This window comes from Anolis sagrei, chromosome 1, assembly GCF_037176765.1.
Source record: "Anolis sagrei isolate rAnoSag1 chromosome 1, rAnoSag1.mat, whole genome shotgun sequence".
Lineage (NCBI taxonomy): Eukaryota > Metazoa > Chordata > Lepidosauria > Squamata > Dactyloidae > Anolis > Anolis sagrei.
Genome location: NC_090021.1, coordinates 156,653,281 through 156,678,562, shown reverse-complemented (window position 1 = coordinate 156,678,562; position 25,282 = coordinate 156,653,281). Strand labels below are relative to the sequence as shown.

Sequence of the window (25,282 nt, the reverse complement as noted above, 5' to 3'; positions counted from 1 at the left end):
GGGGGGGGGCTAAAAATTTTCAGGGAGGGTTTCGGGGGGGGGGTGAGTTTTTGGGGGGGATGAGTCTGAGTGAAAGAGGTTCTAGCCTAGCAAACCTTTTGTATTGTTACCCCAATACCTGGCTACGGGCCTGGTGACATGTCTCATTCAGAGCCACATCCACTGTTTTAGTGTGGTGAGATGTGTTCCACACTGGGCATGCGTACTCAGCAGCAGAGTAGCACAGCGCAAGGGCAGATGTCTTCACTGTATCTGGTTGTGATCCCCAGGTTGTGCCAGTCAGCTTTCGTATGATATTGTTTCTAGCACACCACTTTTTGCTTGATGTTCAGGCAGTGCTTCTTGTAGGTAAGAGCACGGTCCAGAGTGACTCCCAGGTATTTGGGTGCGCTGCAATGCTCCAGTGGGATTCCTTCCCAGGTAATCCTCAGAGCTCAGGGTGCCTGTCTGTTCTTGAGATGAAAGGCACATGTCTGTGTTTTGGATGGGTTGGGGATCAGCTGGTTTTCTCTGTAGTAGGCAGTAAGAGCACCTAGAGCTTCGGAGAGCATCTCAAAGCTCCCTGCTTGAGCAGTAATGGCACGATCATCAGCATAGATGAAACTCTCTGTCCTTTCTGGCAGTGGCTGGTCATTTGTGTAGATGTTGAACATGGATGGAGCAAGCACGCTCCCCTGAGGCAGGCCGTTCTTCTGTTTCCACCATTTGCTTCTCTGGCCCTGGAACTCAACAAAAAAGCTCCTGTTTTGTAGCAGGTTTCCTATGAGGTGGGTGAGACGGTAGTCCTTTGTGATATTATACATTTTTCTCAGGAGGAGGCGGTGGTTTACGATATCATAAGCCGCTGACAGGTCTATGAAGACAGCTCCTGTGATCTGCTGCCTTTCAAAGCCATCTTCTATGTGCTGAGTCAGGTTCAGCACTTGCAATGTGCAGCTTTTGCCTTTCCTGAAGCCAGCTTGCTGTGGGAGAGCTTCTGTTCTACCATCTCAGAGATACCTGCTTGCTGCTGGGAGCAAATGTTAGGGCTGGAGTGGAGATAGCGAGGCCCGCCCTTCTTCCTTCTCCTCCTCCTCCTCCTGTCTGCCGTCATCAGGGTGGCTGGATTAGCTGTGGATGGGCCCAATGCCTCCAGTTCCTCTCCCTTCCCTCCGGATCAGAAACGAGGCTTAGCCAGCGGGAGTCTGAAAGAGGGAGGGAAAGGGAGGGAAAGGGAAAGCTCCCTCCTCCTGCTCCACCACCACCACCTCTTCCTCCTCCTCCTCCTCCCTGCGCTGCTGCTCCTCCTGCATCCTCCTCCCTTCCTTCCTCCTCCTCCTCCTCCTCCCTCCTTCCCTGCCTCCTCCTCCTCCTCCCGGGCGAGGGCATCGCCATGGCCGAGGTGCCCACCGTGGTCCGCATCAAGGTGGCCCTCAAGATCCAGCCCAACGACGGGCCCGTCTACTTCAAGGTGGACGGACAGCGCTTCGGGCAGAACCGGACCATCAAGCTGCTGACGGGCGCCAAGTACAAGGTCGAGGTGGCCATCAAGCCCGGCACCGTCCAGGCCACGTAAGTCTGGGGGTGGGGGAGGCTCTCCCCAATCCCCCTCTCCCTCCCTCTCATGCCTTTGGATCACAGCCTCCCATTGGGATGCCGCAGTGGTCCTTTGAGCCCTTTCCTTGGATTGCAGAGGAAGAGGGAAAGAGAGAGAGAGAGCCTAGCCTTGGGATTAGGCGCTGCAGCCGCGGCTCCTGCTTATATAACTGTCCCTCCCTGGCGCTCATCCTTCCTGGCACGGGAGAGGGGCTTCCCACTAGTGCGCATGCGCCCCTTCCCTGGCTCTCCCCACATTCTGACATCAAAGGGACCCCTTTCCTGGGCTGGTGCTCCCCGCATTCCTGCTCTGCTGTCTCACCCCCAGCTCCAAATCTGGCAGGCTTTTAGGAAAGGCTTCTCAACAAAGGCCAAGTCTAGGTGGAGAAGCACAACCACCCCTGGGAAAAGGCAATGCCCATCTGATTAGACTGCAGCCATGGGCAGACTTTGGGGGCTTTTAAACAGAGGCTGGATGGCCATCTGTCAGGGGTGCATTGAATGTGATTTTCCTGCTTCTTGGCAGGGGTTTGGACTGGATGGCCCATGAGGTCTCTTCCAACTCTAGGATTCTATGTGAGAGCTGTTCAGCAGTGGAACTCTCTGCCCCAGAGTGTGGTAGAGGCTCCTTCTTTGGAGGCTTTTAAACAGAGGCTGGATGGCCATCTGTCAGGGGTGCATTGAATGTGATTTTCCTGCTTCTTGGCAGGGGGTTGGACTGGATGGCGTATGAGGTCTCTTCCAACTCTAGGATTCTATGTGAGAGCTGTTCAGCAGTGGAACTCTCTGCCCCAGAGTGTGGTAGAGGCTCCTTCTTTGGAGGCTTTTAAACAGAGGCTGGATGGCCATCTGTCGGAGGTGCATTGAATGTGATTTTCCTGCTTCTTGGCAGGGGGTTGGACTGGATGGCCCATGAGGTCTCTTCCAACTCTAGGATTCTATGGGCAACCTTGGGCCCTCCAGGTGTTTTAGACTTCAACTCCCCTAGGCTGTTAGGAATTGTGGGAGTTGAAGTCCAAAACACCTGGAGGGCCCATAGAATTCTAGAGTTGGAAGAGACCTCCTGGGCCATCCAGTCCAACCCCCTGCCAAGAAGCAGGAAAATCACATTCAAAGCACCCCTGACAGATGGCCATCGAGCCTCTGTTTAAAAGCTTCCAAAGAAGGAGCCTCCACCACACTCCGGGGCAGGGAGTTCCACAGCTGAACGGCTCTCACATAGAATCCTAGAGTTGGAAGAGATTTCATGAGCCATCCAGTCCAACCGCCTGCCAAGAAGCAGGAATATTGCATTCAAATCACCCCCGGCAGATGACCATCCAGCCTCTGTTTAAAAGCCTCCAAATAAGGAGTCTCCACCACAATCCGGGGCAGGGAGTTCCACCGCTTAACAGCTCTCACAGTCAAAGGCAATGCCCATCTGGTTAGACTGCAGCCATGGGCAAACTTTTGCCCTCCAGCTGTTTTAGACTTCATCTCCCATAATAATAATAATAATAATAATAATAATAATAATAATAATAATCAGCTATTCAGCAGTGGAACTCTCTGCCTTGGAGTGTGGTGGAAGCTCATTCCTTGGAGGCTTTTAAACAGAGGCTGAATGGCCATCTGTCAGGGGTACTTTGATTGTGTTTTCCTGCAAGGCAGAATGGGGTTGGACTAGATGGTCCATGTGGTCTCTTCCAATTCTACGATTCTATGATTCCCCAACCTCAGAGCCACCTGTGCTGCTGAGTTGCAATTCCTATTGTTCCCAGTCTGCTCATTTCATAACATCTGGGGACCATACTGGGTAAAAACTAAAGAGCACAGAGCACTATGTGAAAAAAATATAGTTGGTCCTCTGTATTGATGGATCCTCCATTCACAAATTCAAGGGCCCTTTGAAGGTAGCCATAAGGCTGATGTGGCCCTCAATGACACCCCTATATTACATTATATGTTAATAATAATAATAATAATAATAATAATAATAATAATAATAACAACAACAACAACAACAACAACACTTTATTTGTACCCCACTACCATCTCCCCAAGGGACACAGTGCGGCTTACATGAGGCCGAGCCCGAACACAACAATACAAGCAATAATAACAATACAAGCAATTAAAAAACATAGACAATAAAATACACAATATTATCAATAAGACAACACACAATTAAAAACAGCGGGAAGGCCAAATGTAGAGTTAAAATTGGAAATAATGCTGGGACATGGATGAAAGGTGATACCAGTGTTTGTGGAAGGGCATATGAGCAGACCTAAAGAAATGTAAAGTGCTTTGGAGGACAAATGTAAAGTGCTTTGGAGGACAAAGTGCTATGGGATCATTATTCTGGGAAGGCACACTGGAACAGCCACATCTTCAAGCTTCTCCTAAAGAGTTGGGGCCTGTCTGATGTCTTTAGGGAGTAAGTTCCAGAGTTGAGGGGCCACGACCGAAAAGGCCCTCTCTCTCGTCCCCACCAATCGCGCCTGCGAAGCTGGTGGGATCGAGAGCAGGGCCTCTCCCAATGATCGAAGGGATCGTGTGGGTTCGTATACAGAGATCCGGTCACGCAGGTAGGCGGGTCCCAAACCATTCAGGGCTTTGTAGGTAAAAACCTGCACCTTGAATTGGGTCTGGTAGATGAATGGCAGCCAGTGGAGCTCCTTGAACAGGAGGGATGACCACTCTCTGTAAGGAGCCCCAGTTAACAACCTGGCTGCCGCCCGTTGGATCATCTGAAATTTCCGGGCCGTTCTCAAGGGCAACCCCTCATAGAGTGCATTGCAGTAATCCAGTCTAGAGGTGACTAAGGCGTGGACCACTTTGGCCAGATCCACCTTCCTGAGGTACAGTCGCAGTTGGCGCACGAGTCATAATTGTGCAAAGGCCCTCCCGGCCACCATCGACACCTGAGCCTCAAACATAAGTGAAGAATCCAGGAGGACTGCGGACCTGTGACTTCAGGGGGAGTGCAACCCTGTCCAGCACAGGTTGCCATCCTATACCCCGGTCTGGTTTACGATCGACCAGGAGGGCCTCTGTCTTGTCGGGATTAATCTTCAGCTTGTTCGTCCTCATCCAGACAGCCACAGCGGTCAGGCACTCGTCTAGCACTCGAGGGGCTTCCTTGGAGTTAGGTGGAAAAGAGTAGTAGTAAAATGTGATTGACCTTTAAGTAACTTGAAAATATAATAGTCCTGATATTATGACTGTATGCAACTAAATTTTACATTGTATTACTATTTTAATAAGAACAATTAGTTAAATAATTATTGAGGGTGGGCTCTCTTTGTCTCCTGGTAACCAATATTTTTAGACCCAATTTGTTACTGATCACAAAGTACTGCTCTTTTGGAAACACAAGAACTGTAGCCGAGTGGTGGAGCACCTTCTTAGCATGCCTAAATCCAGGTTTCAAACCCCACTATCTCTAAATGGCTAGAAAGCATGATCAGCAAGTTTGCAGACGACACCAAATTGGGAGGGATAGCCAATACTCCAGAAGACAGAAGCAGGATTCAAAACAATCTTGACAGATTGGAGAGATGGGCCAAAACTAGCAAAATGAAGTGACAAATGCAAGATACTCCACTTTGGCAGGAAAAACGAAATGCAAAGATACATAATGGGGGACAATGCCTGGCTCAAGAGTCCTCGTGGACAACAAGTTAAACATGAGCCAACAATGTGATGTGGCGGCAAAAAAGGCCAATGGGATTTTGGCCTGCATCAATAGGAGCATAGTGTCTAGATCTAGGGAAGTAATGCTACCCCTCTATTCTGCCTTGGTTAGACCACACCTGAAATATTGTGTCCAATTCTGGGCACCACAATTCAAGAGAGATATTGACAAGCTGGAAGGTGTCCAGAGGAGGGCGACTAAAATGATCAAGGGTCTGGAGAACAAGCCCTATGAGGAGCGGCTTAAGGAGCTGGGCATGTTTAGCCTGAAGAAGAGAAGGCTGAGAGGAGATATGATAGCCATGTATAAATATGTGAGAGGAAGCCACAGGGAGGAGGGAGCAAGCTTGTTTTCTGCTTCCCTGGAGACTAGGACGCGAAACAATGGATTCAAACTACAAGAAAGGAGATTCCATCTGAACATGAGGAAGAACTTCCTGACTGTGAGAGCCGTTCAGCAGTGGAACTCTCTGCCCCGTAGTGTGGTGGAGGCTCCTTCTTTGGAAGCTTTTAAACAGAGGCTGGATGGCCATCTGTCAGGAGTGATTTGAATGCAATATTCCTGCTTCTTGGCAGGGGGTTGGACTGGATGGCCCATGAGGTCTCTTCCAACTCTTTGATTCTATGTAGGTAAGCTGGGTGTCTGAGTGCCTGTAAGGCAGTTATCTCAATGTTCCCAGCGTAAGTATGCACACTTGGACACACACACAATTTCTGGGCAAACATAAGTGGCCTCCATCTGTCTCTTCTGATCCGGACAAAGGGAAGGCTTCTGTGGAATAAATCCCTCACATTGCAATTTGTTACTTCCCTTTAGAGCCACTTCTCTTATTTTTCCTCCCATTGCCATGCCAGATTAAGTGGGGGAAGGAGTTTGATGTACTGTATTTTGTCCATTTGAAGGCACACTTGTTTCCTACTTACACATCTCTATAAATGGGGTGTGTCTTATAATTGCAGGTCTATCTTATGTCTTTTTGTTGATGGTGGCAGTACTGACTTTAGGGTGTGTCGTACAATCAGGAACTCTTACAATGGAAGAAATACGCCTTTTGGTGAGGATGGAATCATTTTGGATAAGAGCCGGATATTCTGTGCAGACAGATGGCGTTTTGAATACATCCTGTCTATATCTGTGTGCAGGGAGGAGGATAGTAGCACACATCTTTCTCTTTGATGTAAAGGACTTCTGCCAGTCTGTGCGTGCGTCGTGCTGCTATGTGTGTATCCCCCTAACCAGGGAGGCAGCAGGATATCCTCCCTCCCTCTCCATTGCATTTACAATGACAGATGGCTAAGGGGGTGGCTCAGCATCACTGGGAAGGGGGTTGCTTGTGAGTTTATACTACCATTATTAGTAAGCTAGGATGGGAAAGAACAGCTAGATATTAGGCTTGTTTGATCAAGGGAAAAAATGGTTCAAAACTCGTTTCGGATATAGGGGGTGCTGACAATTTGGTTCGGAATTGATTTCCAAATTTTTCCGAATTTTCTGAATTGCATCATCAATGGCGATACACGAAAAGGGACTTTCTGGTATCCCAAAATCCAAAGTGTAACCCAAAGGGGGTTCAGGTGTCTTGAAAGTTTAATTCACTGCTTCTAAAAGGGAAATTGGCGGTGGCAGGCAAGAGAACACTTGTCCCAGCTGCCCTTATGTGCTGCCCTGCCCTTCTTATTTATTTATTTATTTATTTATTTCTCGCACTTCTAGCCCGCCCTTCTCAACCCTCAAGGGGGGACTCAGGGCGGCTTACAAAAGGCACAATTCAATGCCAACACAACAATAAGATAAAAATAAACATATATAAACAGTAATTAAAACAATTAAACAATCAATTATACATCATAATCAATAAAACCAATCTAGTGGTCAACATTTGCCAGCTCAGAGTCCGTAAATTCATTCCACATTGCCAAATCCATCAATTCTAGTCGTCGCTTGTCCTTTGTCTATCTGCCAGATTACCCAAAGGCCTGGTCCCATATCCATGTTTTTAATTTCCTTCTAAAAGAGAGGAGGGTGTCGATGACCTAATTTCCCTGGGGAGTGAATTCCACAGGTGAGGGGCCACCACCGAGAAGGCCCTGCTCCTCGTCCCCACCAGTCTCTCTTGTGATAGAGGTGGGGCTGAGAGCAGGGCCTCCCCAGAAGATCTTAAGCTCCGAGGCGGGACGTAGAAGGAGATGCGTTCGGACAGATACGCTGGGCTAGAACCATATAGGGTTTTGTAGGTCAAAACCAGCACTTTGAATTATGCTCGGAACTGGATCAGCAGCCAGTGGAGCTGACATAACAGAGGGGTGGTATGCTCGCTGTATGACGCTCTGGTGAGTAATCTGGCTGCCGCCCGCTGGACTAATTGAAGTTTCCGAACAGTCTTCAAAGGCAACCCCACGTAGAGTGTGTTGCAGTAATCTATTCGGGATGTAACAAGAGCACACACAAATGGGAAGACTTCAAGCCTCACAGGCAACAGGCCTGCTACCAGCCATTCTCCCCTGTTGTTCCCTTCCAGAAAACTTTTATTCCCTTCCCTAACCCTGTTGTTCCCTTCCCAAGCGGTGGCACCTTTCTCACCCAAGATCCCTTCCCATTCACGTCCCTAGCTCTCAATGAGGCATGTGCAGCCCTTTATAAAGTGCAATGGCTGCCATGCTGAAACCCCGCCCCACTCCCCACATCTTCCCCCCTCATTGGATAGAGGCAGGCATCCTAGCATGCAAGCTGCTGCTTGCCTCCAGACACTGAGTCATTTCCGACTCACTTCCTGAGTCGGAACAAAGATGGCGACGGTGGCTTCGAAAGGGAAAGGATACTTCCGGGTTCAGAAATCGCTTCGAAATGCTTCAAAAAGGAATTTAATCCAAATTTAATCCAATTTATGAGATTTCCAACTGGACCTAACCATGCCTACTAGACAGGGCCGTAGCCAGAAAAAAAAATCGGGAGGGGTTGAAAATTTCGGGGGTGGGGGTTTGAAAATTTCGCGGGGTGGTGGGGTGGTGGTTGAAACCTACCTCCTAGCTCACGCTGAAGCAAAGAGCACAGCAGGGGGCAGAGCAGCCTTCCATAGCCTGCAGCTCCACCCCTGTCAACCATCTCCACCAAGTCTGGCCTCCTTAATGAGAGCATTCAACACACACATCCCAAAAAACTTGGTTGCTTCACTATTGGCTGTTGCTGCAAGTAATGACAGTGTGAATAAATTGTCAATATTTGCTTGAGATAGTGCTTGCAGTTCTGGAGGGACTCTTAATTTTTGGTGTCTCATAGACTTAGCATGGGGATTTGGTTAACCAGTGAAAATTCATGAGTAAACCGTTTTTTAAGAAACCTGAAAAAATGGCGGGGGGGGGGGGTTTGAACCCCTAACCCACCCCAACCCCCGCCGGCTACAGGCCTGCTACTAGATATTGAGGAAACTAATTCTCCTTACAGGACCATGGGTATAGGAGGAGTAACTATCCCCCTGGAACAGACGTCAAAAGAAGCCCAGCTTGTTACTTACACTGGCATCTATGACACAGAAGGCGTGACTCACACCAAAAGTGGAGAGAGGCAGCCAATACAAGTCAACATCCAGGTAATGTATATTTCTGGTGGTGTGAGAGAGAGCATGAGTTCTTGACATGTCTTGACATGTCCTGGTATGAAGCAAATAACCAGAAGGAATAGGAGCCCCTTCTGCCAGCAGGACTGAAGACGAACAGGTCACAGGTTTGAATTCTGGGAGACCGTGGACGAGCTCCCTCTGTCAGCTCCGGCTCCCCATGGAGAGACATGAGAGAAGCCTCCCACAAGAATGGTAAAACATCAAAACATCTGGGTATTTCCTTCGAAAATGTCTTAGACTCGAGTGAATGGTAAAGTATGTTATACTTATTTTGTACAAGTTGCCATCTGCATACAGATCTAGACACATTTCATTATTTTTGAATGTATATTTTCTGATTATATATGAGATTATTTGTGTCAAATAATTATTAAAAAATAAAGTTAATTTAAAAAAACTTCTGGGTTTCCCCTGGGCAGCATCCTTGCAGACATTTTCTCACACCAGAAGCGTCTTGCAGTTTCTCAAGTTGCTCCTGACATGAAAAAAAAAACCCAGAAAGAGTGAAGTTTACATCTATATAAATAAAAATATAATGTTTGTTTGTGGGATTAACATATCTCAAAAGCCACTGGACGAATTGACACCACATTTGGACACAATACACCTATCAGGCCAACGAGTGACCATCACTTATAAAAACACTGAAAAACTCAGCAGAAGAGACTTAAAAAGCCAAAAAACAAAAAAATACAATGCATGCGCAACACCACATATATACACATATACACACCTATATACACACATATATGGATATACACATACTGGGCCACAGCAACACATGGCAGGGGATGGCTAGTTGGTAATAAAACCAAACAGTACACGTGGTCCATTCCTGTTCTTTCAAATGTTCAAGACCTAGGGTTATGTTTTTTAAATACGTCTATATCTTCATTTCAAAGAGCAGCCAAATGTTTTCTTTCTCACCCCAGAATTCTGTCTCTGAATTGAGAGGTATATATAATAACAATTTGTATCTGGCTTTGAATTGGCAGTCTTTCGACTGACAAGATTGACTACTGCTGGTGGTTTAACCTACTGTGCTAAAGCCCGGCAACTTACTTGAAAGATGGATTGTTTCTCCTGGAGGACCTCAAAGGGGGCAATTCACCCTTTCCCAAATTTATCAAAGAGGGACAGACAGCAGGAAGGGTTAAGGACTACAAAAACAGCCTATTTATTTACAATATTTATATTCTGCCCTTCTCACCCCGTAGGGGACTCAGGGCGGATTACAATGTACATATACATGGCACCGGGACTGTGGCGCAACTGGCTAGGAATCAGCTGCATTAAGATCACTACTGACTGAAAGGTCATGAGTTTGAAGCCAGCCCAGGTTGGAATGAGCTTCCGACCAAATTGTGTAGCTTGTTGTCAATCTTTGCAGCCTGAAAGACAGTTGCATCTGTCAAGTCAGAAATTTAGGTACCACTTCTGTAGGGAGGCTTATTTAACTAATTTACGAGCCCATAAATATCTCCAGCAAGCATGCAAAGAATGAGGAAGTACTTCATCAGTGTCACAAATGGAAGATGAAGCAACAGCTCCCCTGGTGGCCAGAATACCCTCATGAAAATGTTAAATAGCCTCTGAGTGTCTGTCTATATATGTTGTGTGTCTATGGCATTGAATGTTTGCCATGTATATGTACATTGTTATAATAATAATAATAATAATAATAATAATAATAATAATAATAAACCTTTATTTATACCCCGCTACCATCTCCCGAAGAACTCGATGCGGCTTACAAGAAGCTGAGCCCAAATACATCAATAAAAAAGCAACAACAGCAATACAAACAATAAATAAACTCATAAACAAAGCAATAAACAGTAACAATAACACCACGATGCATTAAAAACCTATTAAAAACCTATCGTTATCCGCCCTGAGTCCCCTGCAGGATGAGAAGGGTGGAATATAAATACTGTAAATAAATAAATAAATGGCAAACATGCCATGCCATAGACACACAACATATATAGACAGACGCACAGAGGCTATTTAACTTTGCAGCTTCGTGAGGGTATTCTGGCCACTAGGGGAGCTGTCGTTTCACCGTCCATTTGTGACACTGATGGAGTACTTCCTCATTCTTTTGCTTGCTGCAGATTTTATGGCATCGTAAATTAGTTCAATTAGCTTCCCCACATAAGTGGTACCTAAATTTCCTACTTGACAGATGCAACTGTCTTTCAGGCTGCAAAGATTGACAACAATCCACCTGATGCTAAGGAGGCTGTCCAAGTCCTGAAACGGTGCCTGGCTGCTGTGACGGTCTGGATGAGGGCGAGCAAATTGAAGTTGAATCCATACAAGACAGAGGTCCTCCTGGTCAGTCGCAAGGCCGAACAGGGTATAGGGTCGCAACCTGTGCTGGATGGAGTCACACTCCCCTTGAAGGCACAGGTTTGCAACTTGGGAGTTCTCCTGGATTCATCACTGAGCCTGGAATCCCAAGTTGCAGCGGTGGCCAGGGGAGCATTCGCACAATTAAAACTTGTGCGCCAGCTGCGTCCGTACCTTGGGAAGGCTGACTTGGCCACAGTAGTACATGCTCTCGTTACATCTAGAATAGACTACTGCAACGCACTCTACGTGGGGTTGCCTTTGAAGACTGCTCGGAAGCTTCAAATAGTCCAACGAGAGGCGGCCAGGGGCGGCATACAGGGAGCATACAACTCCCATTTTATGCCAACTCCACTGGCTGCCAGTTTGCTACCGGGCACAATTCAAAGTGTTGGTTTTGGCCTATAAAGCCCTAAACGGCCCCGGCCCAAATTACCTGTCCAAACGTATCTCCCTCTATGTACCATCGCGGAGATTAAGATCCTCCAGGGAGGCCCTGCTTTCCGTCCCGCCATTGTCACAGGCGCGATTGGTGGGGACGAGGGACAGGGCCTTTTTGGTGATTGCTCCCTGGCTATGGAACTCCCTTCCTTATGAGATCAGGTTGGCCCCTCCCTCCTGTCCTTTAGAAGGATGGTAAAAACTTGGCTGTGGGACCAAGCTTTCAGGACAGGGCAATGAAGCGACAATGGGAAAGATGACAGGGCCAATTGGATTTGATGCGGATGGCTAGGACGGTTTTAAATTGTGTAATTTTAAATGGTGTATTTTAATATTTAGATAAATGTTTTTAATGTTTATGTATTGTAACCAGGCATTGAATGTTTGCCATGTATATGTTGTGCTTTGCTCTGAGTCCCCTTCGGGGTGAGAAAGGCGGAATATAAGTGTTTTAAATAAATAAATAAACAAGCTACACAATTTGGTCGGAAGCTCACTCCGACCCGGGCTGGCTTCGAACTCAGGACCTTTCGGTCAGTAGTGATCTTAATGCAGCTGACTCCTAGTCAGCTGTGCCACATTTAGAAGGATGCCTAGCCACAGACTTTGCTGTATTAGAATTGGAAAAAAAATACATGACTAAGATGTCTGTCTTCATTCAAGTCTAGTTTGGCTCTTAGATGTTGGAACTGGGAATTAAGTGTGCATTCTTCTCTTGTTACACTTCCTTCCTTTCCCTCCTTTTTGTGCCATTTCTTTGGGGTAGAGACCCCTCCTTCTGTCTTTTATGTTATTCTGCAAAGTTGCATATACATTGGAGACACTATACAACCGCACATAAAGCTAGCACAGCAACTTAAATTCTTAGATGAGACATTGAAGCTTCTGATTCTGAATAAGCCAAAAAAGTCATCCTGGAAAGGAATATTACAATAGTCACTGCCATGGAAAATCTTAGATGTATGAAGATGAGCAAAGGTCACCTTCTGGGCATTGAGATGAAAATTTTGAGAAAGGTTAGCTGCCAGTATTAACACGACCGACAGCTTTTTGATTTTCAAAAAATCAGGTGTCTATTGAGACCTCTGGCTCCAAATACAAATTGGCATTATGGCTAGGACAAGTCTGTCAACAATCTGTAGCATAAACTTTGGCCTTTGCATTTCAGTTGATAATGTGAAGTCAGTTCAAATCTATGCTGATGAGACTAAAATAACAATTTCAGTGTATTTTTGAAGGAAGTGTATTTTGAATTTGTGATTGTTATTCCCTTTCCTTCCTTCCTCCACTGTATTTATTACATTTTTTTTTTTTTACCATTCTGCCTGGCCTTGACATTATCATGCGATAAGCTGTTAGGCTCTGAATGCTAACACAAGATAACGTAAGCAGAAACACTTAGAGGGAAAGGACAGTTAGTGATAACTTTAAAGGGACTAGCCAAGGTCCTGAATCTATTTTGGAAATAGGCCCAGCATTTGGATAAAACAAATAATAATAATAATAATAATAATAATAATAATAATAATAATAATCTTTATTTACACTCCGCTTTATCTCCATAAGGCAGTGTTTCTCAACCTGGGGGTCGGGACCCCTGGAGAGGTCACAAGGGGGTGTCAGAAGGGTCGCCAAAGACCATCAGAAAACACAGTATTTTCTCTTGGTCATGGGGGTTCTGTGTGGGAAGTTTGGCTCAATTCTATCATTGGTGGGATTCAAGGGGCTTTTTGATCGTAGGTGAACTATAAATCCCAGAAACTATAACTCCCAAATTTCAAGGTCTAATTTCCCAAACTCCACCAGTGTTCACATTTGGGCATATTGAGTATTAGTGCCAAGTTTGGTCCAGATTCATCATTGTTTGAATCCACTGTACTCTCTGGATGTAGGTGAACTACAACTCCCAAAACTCAAGATCAATATCCATCAAACCTTCCAATATTTTCTGTTGGATATGAGAGTTCTGTGTGCCAAGTTTGGTTCAATTCCATCGTTGGTGGAGTTCAGAATGCTCTTTGATTGTAGGTGAACTATAGATCCCAGCAACTACATCTCCCAAATGACAAAATCAATCCCCCCCCCCCCCCCCACAACCCCACTGCTATTCAAATTTGGGCGTATTGGGTATTTGTGCCCAATTTAGCCCGGTGTATAAAATACATCCTGCATATCAGATATTTACATTATGATTCATAACAGTAGGCAAATTCCAGTTATGAAGTAGCAACGGAAAAAAAGTGTTTGGGGGTCACCACAACATGAGGAACTGTATTAAGGGGTCACGGCATTAGGAAGGTTGAGAAACACTGCCCTAAGGGGACTCAGAGTGGATTATAGAATACATATATGGAAAACATTTAATGCTGTTATACAGTTAACAACAAAGACAGAGAGTACATAGACAGAGGTGAAGGCTTCCCTCTTTTTCGTCTCCGGCATCTGGAGGCTGTGCTCAACTTCGGTCATGGGGAGGTGCTGTTGTTCCATTTTCCATGCCAAGGAGCCTGTTGTCAAGTGGCTTTGGCATTACAGAAAGCAAAAAAGCTTTCTGCCATAATAACTTAGTTTCTTTAATATGGGAAAGGTCTGCTGCTGAGTATCAGAGTACAGGATTGTCATGAGGGCTCTATATTTGTTGCCACTGAGACAGACTTGCAACTCACCTATCTCTCCACCTCATATGGGCAAAGTCCTGGAATGTGTGGTGGCTTCACAACTCCAGGTATTCTTGGAAGACACGGATTATCTGGATTCGGCACAGTCTGGCTTTAGGCTGGGACATGGAACTGAAACAGTCTTGGTCGCCTTAGTGGATGATCTACGCCGGGAGCTGGACAGGGGGAGTGTGTCCCTGTTAGTTCTGCTGGACCTCTCAGCGGCCTTCGATACCGTCGACCATGGTATCCTTCTGGGACGCCTCGCGGGAATGGGCCTTGGAGGCACTGTTCTGCAGTGGCTCCAGTCCTTCCTAGAGGGTCGATCTCAGAAGGTGTTGCTGGGGGACACCTCTTCTGTCCCACAACCATTGTCTTGTGGGGTTCCACAGGGATCAATATTGTCTCCCATGTTGTTTAACATCTACATGAAGCAGCTGGGGGAGATCATCTGGAGTTTCGGGGTATGGTGTCATCTGTACGCGGATGATGTCCAACTCTGTCACTCCTTCCCATCTGCTACTAAGGAGGCTGTTCAGGTCCTGAACCGGTGCTTGGCCGCTGTAATGGTCTAGATGAGGGCCAACAAATTGAATCCAACAAGACAGAGGTACTCCTGGTCAGTCGTAAGACCGAACAGGGCATAGGATTACAGCCTGTGTTGGACAGGGTTACACTCCCCCTGAAGACGCAGGTTCGCAGCTTGGGTGTGATCCTGGACTCGTCGCTGAGCCTGGAACCCCAGGTTTCAGCAGTGACCAGGGGAGCATTCGCACAGTTAAAACTTGTGCACCAGCTGCACCCGTACCTTGGGAAGTCTGACTTGGCCATGGTAGTCCACGCTCTGGTCACATCCCATATAGACTACTGCAACTCTCTCTACATGGGGTTGCCTTTGAAGACTGCTCGGAAGCTTCAAATGGTCCAGCGTTCGGCAGCCAGATTACTAACAGGAGCAGCACTCAGGAGCATACGACTCCTCTGTTGCGCCAGCTCCACAGGCTGCCAGTTTGCTACCGGACACAATTCAAAGTGCTGGCATTAGCCTATAAAGCCTTAAACCAGTGTTTCTCAACCTGGGGGTCAGGACCCCTGAGGGGGTCGCGAAGGGGTGTCAAAGGGGTCACCAAAGACCATCAGAAAACACAGTATTTTCTGTTGGTCATAGGGGTTCTGTGTGGGAAGTTTGGCCCAATTCTATCATTGGTGGGGTTCAGAACGCTCCTTGATTGTAGGTGAACTATAAATCCCAGTATCTACAACTCCCAAATGTCAAAGTCTATTTTTCCCAAAGCCCATCAGTGTTCACATTTGGGCATATTGAGTATCCGTGAACCAGATCCATCATTGTTTGAGCCCACAGTGCTCTCTGGATGTAGGAGAACTACAACTCCCAAACTCAAGGTCAATGCCCACCAAACCTACCAGTATTTTCTGTTGATCATGGGAGTTCTCTGTGCCAATTTTGGTTCAATTCCATTGTTGGTGGTGTTCAGAATGCTCTTTGTTTACATGTTAACTATAAATCCCAGCAACTACAACTCCCAAATGACAGAATCAATTTCCCCACCAACCCCACCAGTATTCAAATTTGGGCATACCGAGTATTTGTGCCAAATTTTCTCCAGTGAATGAAAATACACCCTGCAGATCATTATTTACATGGTGATTCATAATGTTAGGGTTATGGTTGGGGGTCACCACAACATGAGGAACTATATTAAGGGGTCATGGCATTAAGAAGGTTGAGAACCACTGCCCTAAACGGTTCTGACCCTACTTAGCTCTCCGAACACATCTCCTCCTATGAACTGGCTAGGACACTAAGATCATCTGGGGAGGCCCTGCTCTCTGTCCCGCCTGCATCACTTGGCAGAGACGAGAGACAGGGCCTTCTCAGTGGTGGCCCCTCGGCTGTGGAACGCGCTGCCTGCAGATATCAGATTGGCCCCCTCCCTGCTGGCATTTCGGAGGAAAGTGAAGACCTGGCTGTTCAAACAAGCATTTGATTAAACAGTGTAATTGAACATAGGAATACAGAATAATGGATGATGAGACTGGATTCTGATTTTACTGTTGAGGCGCTAATGATTGTTATATGGATGTTTAATGATTTATGTTACAATTGTTTTTAATTGCCCTATACTTGTCTCGTGATGTTTTGTATCGATGTTGTTCACCGCTTTGAGTCGCCTGAGGGCTGAGAAAAGCGGTATATAAATAAATATACTGAACAGGGTATAGGGTTACAGCCTGTGTTGGATGGGGTTGCACTCCCCCTGAAGACGCAGGTTCGCAGCTTGGGTGTGATCTTGGACTCGTCGCTGAGCCTGGAACCCCAGGTTTCAGCGGTGACCAGGGGAGCATTCGCACAGTTAAAGCTTGTGCGCCAGCCGCGCCTGTACCTTGGGAAATCTGACTTGGCCATGGTAGTCCACGCTCTAGTCACATCCCGTATAGACTACTGCAACATTCTCTACAGGGGGTTGCCTTTGAAGACTGCTCGGAAGCTTCAAATGGTCCAGCGTTTGGCAGCCAGATTACTAACAGGAGCGGCACTCAGGGAGCATACTACTCCTCTGTTGTGCCAGCTCCACTGGCTGCCAGTTTGCTACTGGGCACAATTCAAAGTGCTGGCGTTAGCCTATAAAGCCTTAAATGGTTGTGGCCCTACTTACCTCTCCGAACGCATCTCCTCCTATGAACCAACTAGGCCACTAAGATCATCTGGGGAGACCCTGCTCTCTGTCCCGCCTGCATCACAGGCGCGCTTGGCGGGGATGAGAGACAGGGCCTTCTCAGTGGTGGCCCCTCGGCTGTGGAACGCGCTGCCTGCAGATATCAGATTGGCCCCCTCCCTGCTGGCGTTTCGGAGGAAAGTGAAGACTTGGCTGTTCGAACAAGCATTTGATTAAACAGTGTAATTGAACATAGGAATACGGAATAATGGATGATGAGACTGGATTCTGATTTTACTGTTGAGGCGCTTATGATTGTTATATGGATGTTTAATGATTTATGTTACAATTGTTTTTATTGCCCTATACTTGTCTCGTGATGTTTTGTACTGATGTTGTTCACCGCTTTGAGTCGCCTGAGGGCTGAGAAAAGCGGTATATAAGTAAATAAATAAAATATGAGTTTATTATCTGCAGGTCACTGACATCGGGGCTTTTGAAACAGTCTGGCAAGTTAAATTCTACGACTACCACAAGCGAGACCATTGCCAATGGGGGAACAGCTTTGGCTGCATTGAGTACGAATGCAAACCCAATGAGACCCGCAGCCTCATGTGGATAAACAAAGAAACCTTCTTCTGAAGCAAAGTGAAACAGCTGTGGTGGGACAATCTCTGGATGAAAGAACCTGTCTTCAAGCCTTAACAGAGGCACTCTTGAACAGATGCTTTTGTTGAACAAATGAAACTACAATCCAAAGCACACTTACTTGGGACAACGTTTCTTAAGAAATGCTGGGGACTTGTTTCCAAGTAAATGTGCTTAAGATCCTATGTGGGTGTATGTATGTATATATATATTAAAATTGGGGTATTGCTGGAATTTGATAATTATTTACTCCACCCTGCAAAGCTGAACTGTGCTGCACCTTCAAAATAGTGAGCCTACCAGATCCCAAAACTGCACTTCCCATTGAGGATTGGAAATCTCCCACTATGCAGTCCTCTTTGAGATGGATTGCTTTTCGCAACGTGCCCCGAATCTTTGTTTTTAATATCCAGCTGCGACCTGGTGCCGTCAGCTTCTGTATTTTTGTTGGTGATCAATCCCTGCACACCTTGTGAGTTTGGTGCAGTGTGACTTAGCTCCTATTGTGCCATAAGCTTTAACCAACCTTACTTCCTGTCATCCTTCTTTTAATATCTCTATATAGTATGGTATGTAGTAACAGTGCAAATTCTGGCAAGAAATAGCAACAGCCCTGTTGAAGTTCGGTTTGTGTCTCGTGACGGGAAGCGGGTTATTGAATGTCGTACACCGTTTTGACTTTCCTGTCATGTGAGGTTTGTTGATGGTCTCCCAGTCCCCAAATCAGTTCCTGAAGCCAATGACAGTGGTGGAATTTTCGACAAATGTGTAGTAAGAGTGGTGAAGCAATACTATCTGTGGTTATTGTAAGTTATTTATGAAAATTGCTGCTATCTGGATATGCAGCAATTAAGTATAATATATGCACATCAAGCCCATTGAGTTCTCAGATTACCTGTTCCAGTGGTATTTGTATACGTAAAGCAGAATGAACGTGGTTACTAGCAGCTTTAGCGCTGTGACAGTGATCAGTAGCCTTTCGGATCAAACATGGGGATTCTTTCTGGGTTAAAAAGAAAGAAAGAAAGAAAGTGATTTTCCATAAGCTTGCACAGGAATCCGAACTCTGGTGCTATTGTCTTATGTAAACCTGTTTACAGTTCTGGCAAATGAGAAGCACGTTCTGGATCTCTAAAAAATGTAATGGGTGGAAAGTTGCATCTTTCATGCTCTACTGCCGTGGTTCTCAACCTTTTCTTCACCATGGACCCCCTTTTAAAGGTGTCTGTCTCTGTGGACCCTCAAGACTGAACTCAAGATTAAGGTCACATCAAACAATTATTTCAACTCAGTTCTTGTGGGTTTTTTCGGGCTATATGGCCATGTTCTAGAGGCATTTCTCCTGACATTTCGCCTGCATCTATGGCAAGCATCCTCTGAGGATGCTTGCCATAGATGCAGGCGAAACGTCAGGAGAAATGCCTCTAGAACATGGCCATATAGCCCGAAAAAACCCACAAGAACTAAGTGATTCCAGCCATGAAAGCCTTCGACAATTATTTCAACTTTCTGATGAATCTCCCTCAAATTTAAAGAAAGGGAATATACATTAATATGTCAATGCACACACTCCAATTATAATAATTTGATTATAACGATTCCATACAAATTTAAAACAACAGTATCAACACTAATAATAGTGAATACTTTAGTAATTTAATCCTTCACAGACCTCCTGTGAAAACATTATGGACTCCAGGTTGAGAACCACTGCTCTACTGAATTAAGATGGTTATGTGTTTGCATTGATTTGCATATCAACTTGTGTCCTTCATGTGCACAGTCAATAAACTATTATAATTCTTGACCTTTGTAATAAAGGAGTGGACAGCCAGTGTTTGCTCTAACAGTTTTGTCTCATTCGATTTGACAAATGTTTATGCCACTATCCAAAGGCATCAGTGATCCTTAGGGGAGACTTCCCAACACCATTTATTTAGCTGTTCAGTGGGTTCTTTTTAAAAGTACCCACTGTATGCGGAAAAGCGGAACAATGGCTTCAAACTACAAGAGAGGAGATTCCACCTGAACATGAGGAAGAACTTCCTGACTGTGAGAGCCGTTCAGCAGTGGAACTCTCTGCCCCGGAGTGTGGTGGAGGCTCCTTCTTTGGAAGCTTTTAAACAGAGGCTGGATGGCCATCTGTCAGGGGTGATTTGAATGCAATATTCCTGCTTCTTGGCAGGGGGTTGGACTGGATGGCCCATGAGGTCTCTTCCAACTCTTTGATTCTATGCTTCTATGATTCTATGATATACTCGAGTATAAGCCTAGTTTTTCAGTCCCTTTTTTTAGGCTGAAAAAGCTCCCTTTGGCTTATACTCGAGTCAAGGTTATTTATTATTTTACTCTGTTATAAGTATCATTTTTATTACATTTATTATGTTACTGTTTTGATTACATTTATTACTTTATTCTATTTATTATTATTATTATTATTATTATTATTATTATTATTTGTTGTTGTTCATTCGTTCAGTCGTCTCCGACTCTTCATGACCTCATGGACCAGCCCACGCCAGAGCTCCCTGTCAGCCGTCACCACCCCCAGCTCCTTCAAGGTCAGTCCGGTCACTTCAAGGATGCCATCCATCCATCTTGCCCTTGGTCGGCCCCTCGTCCTTTTTCCTTCCACTTTCCCCAGCATAATTGTCTTCTCTAGGCTTTGCTGTCTCCTCATGATGTGGCCAAAGTACTTTGTCTCTAGTATCCTTATTATTATTATTACATTTACATTATTTTACTCAGTTATTTTGATCACATTTATTATTTTGCTCTCTTTATTATTATTGGAAGGATATGTAAGCACATTTACATTGAAGAAGGTTAAAATAATGGTTTAATCAGAGTTGGACAGTCTTATCTTAAATTACAGTTTTATGTAAATATTCAAAAACATTTATCCTATTAATGCCTCAATTAATGTAATTTTATTGGTATCTATTTTTATTTTGAAATTTACCAGTAGCTGCTGCATTTCCCACCCTTTGCTTATACTCAAATCAATACATTTTCCCAGTTTTTTGTGGTAAATTTAGGTAAAAAAAGGTTGTCCCCCGACATTAAGTCCAGTCATGTCTGACTCTGGGGTGTGGTGCTCATCTCCATTTCTAAGCCGAAGAGCGTTGGCCATAGACACCTCCAAGGTCATGTGGCCAGCATGACCGCATGGAGCGCCGTTACCTTCCCGCCGGAGCGCTACCTATTGATCTACTCACATTTGCATGTTTTTGAACTGCTAGGTTGGCAGAAGCTAGGGCTGAGAGCGGAAGCTCACGCTGTTCCCTGGAATCGAACTTGTGACCTTTTGTTCAACAAGCTCAGCAGCTCAGTGCTTTAACCCACTGCGCCACTGGGGCAGTGGGTACCTCGGTTTATATTCAGGTTGGCTTATATTCGAATATATACGGTACCTTCCAGTTGAAATATTATTGTCCATTGTGCAGTAGTGAAATGCTAAAGATGCAAAGACTGTTGCGGAATGAAAAGGAAGAAGTGAATAGGAATTTACAAGTGACTGAACACACTTTTCTCTTGTTAGTCAAGTCTAACTATTTTAACATTTATTCTACAAACAGGGCACTTTAGTGCTCCAGAGTTTGTTACAAATAGAAAGAACTAAAGGAAAATTGGATTAATTAATGTACCACATTGGTGGTACATGACCCCACAGAAATTAGGGAAATGTTACAGAAACATAAACACGAAGTGCTGGAAGCGTGGGAAGGTGGAGGGATCATATTTGTTATCAGTGTTATCAGTACGCCGATGACACTCAGCTGGTGCTGAAGATGGAAGGCCGACCGGACTCTGTACCCGATTATTTCCATCAGTGCCTCGAGGCCGTTACTGGATGGCTGCGTGCCAGCAGGTTGAAGGTGAATCCAGCAAAGACGGAGATCCTATGGCTGGGTCAACCGGGCAGTGGGGATATCCAGCTGCCTACCCTGGATGGCGAGGCACTGCGCTCGTAATCATTGGTAAAGAGTCTGGGAGTCCTTTTGGACCTTCTGCTGATGATGGAGGCCCAGGTCTCCACCGTAGCAGAACTGCTTTTTTTCATCTGCGGCAGGCTAGACGGCTGGCCCCCTACCTGTCCAGGGATGACCTAGCTACGGTGATCCAGGCCACGGTCATCTCAAGACTGGACTGCTGTAATGCCCTCTACATTGGCCTTCCTCTGTCGGTGATCCAGAAGCTCAAGTTGGTACAAAATGCAGCTGCTTGGCTTCTTGCGGGAATTCTGATGAGATGCCACATAACACCAATCTTACTACAGCTGCATTGGTTACCAATTGAGCACCGGATCCCTTTCAAAGTGATGGTACTCACCTTTAAGGCCTTGCATGATCTGGGGCCGATGTACCTGAGGGACCGCCTCACCCCCTACCAACCCCAGAGATCCCTCCATTCTGAGGACCAAGATCTATTGGAAATTCCCAGTGTCAAGACTTTGCAACCAGACACAGAGCCTTTACAGCAGTGGCACCATCACTCTGGAATACTCTGCCACCTGAAGTCCGTGCCTTGCGGGACTTATCAGCTTTCCACATGGCATGTAAGACATACCTGTTTCGACAGGACTTTGATTTTTGATATTGCTGTTTTTAAATTGTTTTAAATTGTTTTTAAATTGTGTTAGATTTTAGCCTGTTCTTGCAAGCTGCTCCGAGCCCCAGGGGAGTGGCGGCATATAAGTTCGAATAATAAATTAAAAAAATATATTTCCACATGTGGTTGTCATGTGAAAAATCAAAAATATATTGGAAAAGAATACACACTACATTACAGGAAATCTTAAAGATAAAAAATTCCCTTGAAACCAGAGGTATTCCTGCTTGGTGTAACAGATCAAGATTTGGACAAAAATACTGATAAACTTCTATTCCTTTTGAACACGGCAGCAAGAATTTGCTATGCAAAAGTCTGGGGAAAAAGAGATACCAGATGAGGATGATTGGATGATGAAAATGGCAGACATTAGAAACATGGATAGATTGACATATCTAATAGCAAAAAAACAAAGGAACCCCAATAAAAGAGATGGATTCGACAAACGTTACAGAATACCTGAAACATAAGAATAGAAATATAGTGGTATAGAAAGAAGAGAGGAAAATATGAAGGATATAAAGATAAAAGAAGGAAAAGGAGGAATCCACATGGAAGATACCTAGGAAGTCCAAAATCTTGTGTGTTCTCTCTTCTTTTTTTCTTTCCTTTTTTCTTTCTTTCTCTTTTTCTTCCTCCTCTTCTTTTAATGCATACATATATATTGCTTTGTTTTTAAGAAAACTCTCAATAAAGATTTTTTTAAAAGAAAATAACTAGTATTGTACAAAGTAGACATTTTAATACGTTCTTATTATGAGTTGTCCTCCAGCAAAGGATCACCGCCTTGTCGGGGCGCTGGAGCTTGAGCACCTCAATGATGTCATGAGCGAAATCGTGTAGGGCCACCCAAGACGGGACGGTTGTGGCAGAGAGGTCAGACCAAGCGTGATCCCTGGGGAAGGCAATGGCAAACCACTCCAGTATCCTTGCCAAGAAAACTAAATGGACCAGTACAACCAGAGATATGTCGGTATGCCATGGGAAGATGGGACTCCCAGGTCGGAAGATGGCCAAAATGCTACTGGGGAGGAGCAGAGGATAAGTTCAACTAGCCCCAGATGTGATGACGCAGCTAGCACAAAGCCGAAAGGAAGGCTAGCGGCCGACGGTACTGGAGGTGAACGACGAATCCGATGCTCTAAAGATCAACACACCATAGGAACCTGGAATGTAAGATCTATGTGCCAGGGCAAATTGGATGTTGTTATTGGTGAGATGTCAAGACTAAAGATTTTACATGTTGTCAGGCATGTAGCCGGGGGGGGGGGGGGGGGGGGGGCTTGAGGGGCTTCAGCCCCCCCCCCCCCCCCGAAATTCTCATGGTGGTTCGCGAAAAGGCCTTACTGGTGCATTTAAAGTGTTATGTTTATTCATATCATGATCTGATCACCATACTCAATATATCCCATATGCATGGGGGTATTGGGGTAATGATGCAAAAGGTTTGCTAGGGTAGACCCTCTTTCACTCAGACTCAATCCCCCCCCCTCCAGAAATCCCCACCTGAAAAAAAAACAGCCCCCCCCCCCCCCGAATCGAAATCATGAGCCTATGAGTTGTAAATCTGTCTGAATTTATGCTATTTCTCAGCTATACCCTTTTTTAAAAAATTGACAGGCTAGTCAAGTCAATGAATTGTTGGAAACAATATGTGGCATTTCCTACTGGGGAGTATAAAATATTGAGACAACAACAACAATGCTTTATTTGTATATCACCCTGTCTCCTCAAAGGGACTCAGGGCAGTTTCCAGCATGTAAGGCAAACATTTAATTGCCAGAAAGAAACCATACAAACAATTACATCAACATAGAGTCATAGAATCATAGAGTTGGAAGAGACCTCATAGGCCATCCAGTCCAACCCCCTGCTAAGAAGCAGGAATATTGCATTCAAAGTACCCCGACAGATGGCCATCCAGCCTCTGTTTAAAAGCTTCCAAAGAAAGAGCCTCCACCACACTCCAGGGCAGAGAGTTCTACTGCTGAACGGCTCTCACAGTCAGGAAGTTCTTCCTCATGTTCAGATGGAATCTCCTCTCTTGTAGTTTGAAGCCATTGTTTTGCATCCTAGTCTCCAGGGCAGCAGAAAACAAGCTTTCTAGCACTGAGCAGCTGAGCTTGTTGATCGAAAGGTCGCAGGTTCGATTCCGGGGAGAGGCATGAGCTTCCGCTGTCAGCCCTAGCTTCTGCCAACCTAGCAGTTCAAAACATGCAAATGTGAGTAGATCAATAGGTACCCGCTCCGGCGGGAAGGTAACGGCGCTCCATGCAGTCATGCCGGCCACATGACCTTGGAGGTGTCTATGGACAACGCTGGCTCTTCGGCTTAGAAATGGAGATGAGCACCACACCGCAGAGTCAGAAATGACTGGACTTAATGTCAGGGGACTACCTTTACCTTTTATCATATCTCTTCTCAGCCTTCTCTTCTTCAGGCTAAACATGCCCAGCTCCTTAAGCCGCTCCTCATAGGGCTTGTTCTCCAGACCCTTGATCATTCGGCAATATAACACAACTTAATTAAACGAATAGACAAAATAACAACAACTGAAAACATCATAACATTCAAAAATTCTACTAAAACACATTAAAGTATTAAAAACCCATTTCCTCGTAGTTCCATCAGCAGATGTTCCACAAAACCAGTGAGCAGGGTTACTAAATGGACATGAGCCAAATATAAAAGGGCTGGGCATAGCATAGTCCAAACAGCCTGTCCATTTTGATATACGATGCAGAGAAGCTGGTTTGCATGTTCAGATGAAAAATGACAATTCCTCTTGTCTAAAGATGGAAGGGCAGCAAATGCAGACTAGATTCAGCCCAGGAAGGACCATAGTCAGATTGTTCTCCATGGAGACACTGTTCAGGAATGGACTGTCGAAAGAAGAATGCAATCAAAGAAAAAGTATGTAGAGCCCTTGAACCAACTTCTCAAGGAAACCGTTCAAATAATCTGTGAAAGAGATAGAAAAGAGCAGGATACAATAGATAGGAGCTGCAGTTCATCCATATCA

At 45.3% G+C, this 25,282-nt stretch overlaps 1 protein-coding gene across 1 annotated transcript; it reads left to right on the top strand.

Moving 5' to 3' along the window:
* The first annotated feature begins 1,313 nt into the window (after positions 1-1,313).
* CNRIP1 (cannabinoid receptor interacting protein 1) lies at positions 1,314-19,005 on the top strand. Its single transcript, XM_060784192.2, has 3 exons — positions 1,314-1,551; positions 8,696-8,840; positions 17,479-19,005. The coding sequence occupies exons 1-3, from the start codon at positions 1,373-1,375 to the stop codon at positions 17,641-17,643; spliced, it is 489 nt and encodes a 162-aa protein (XP_060640175.1). The 5' UTR covers positions 1,314-1,372; the 3' UTR covers positions 17,644-19,005.
* The last annotated feature ends 6,277 nt before the right edge of the window (positions 19,006-25,282 follow it).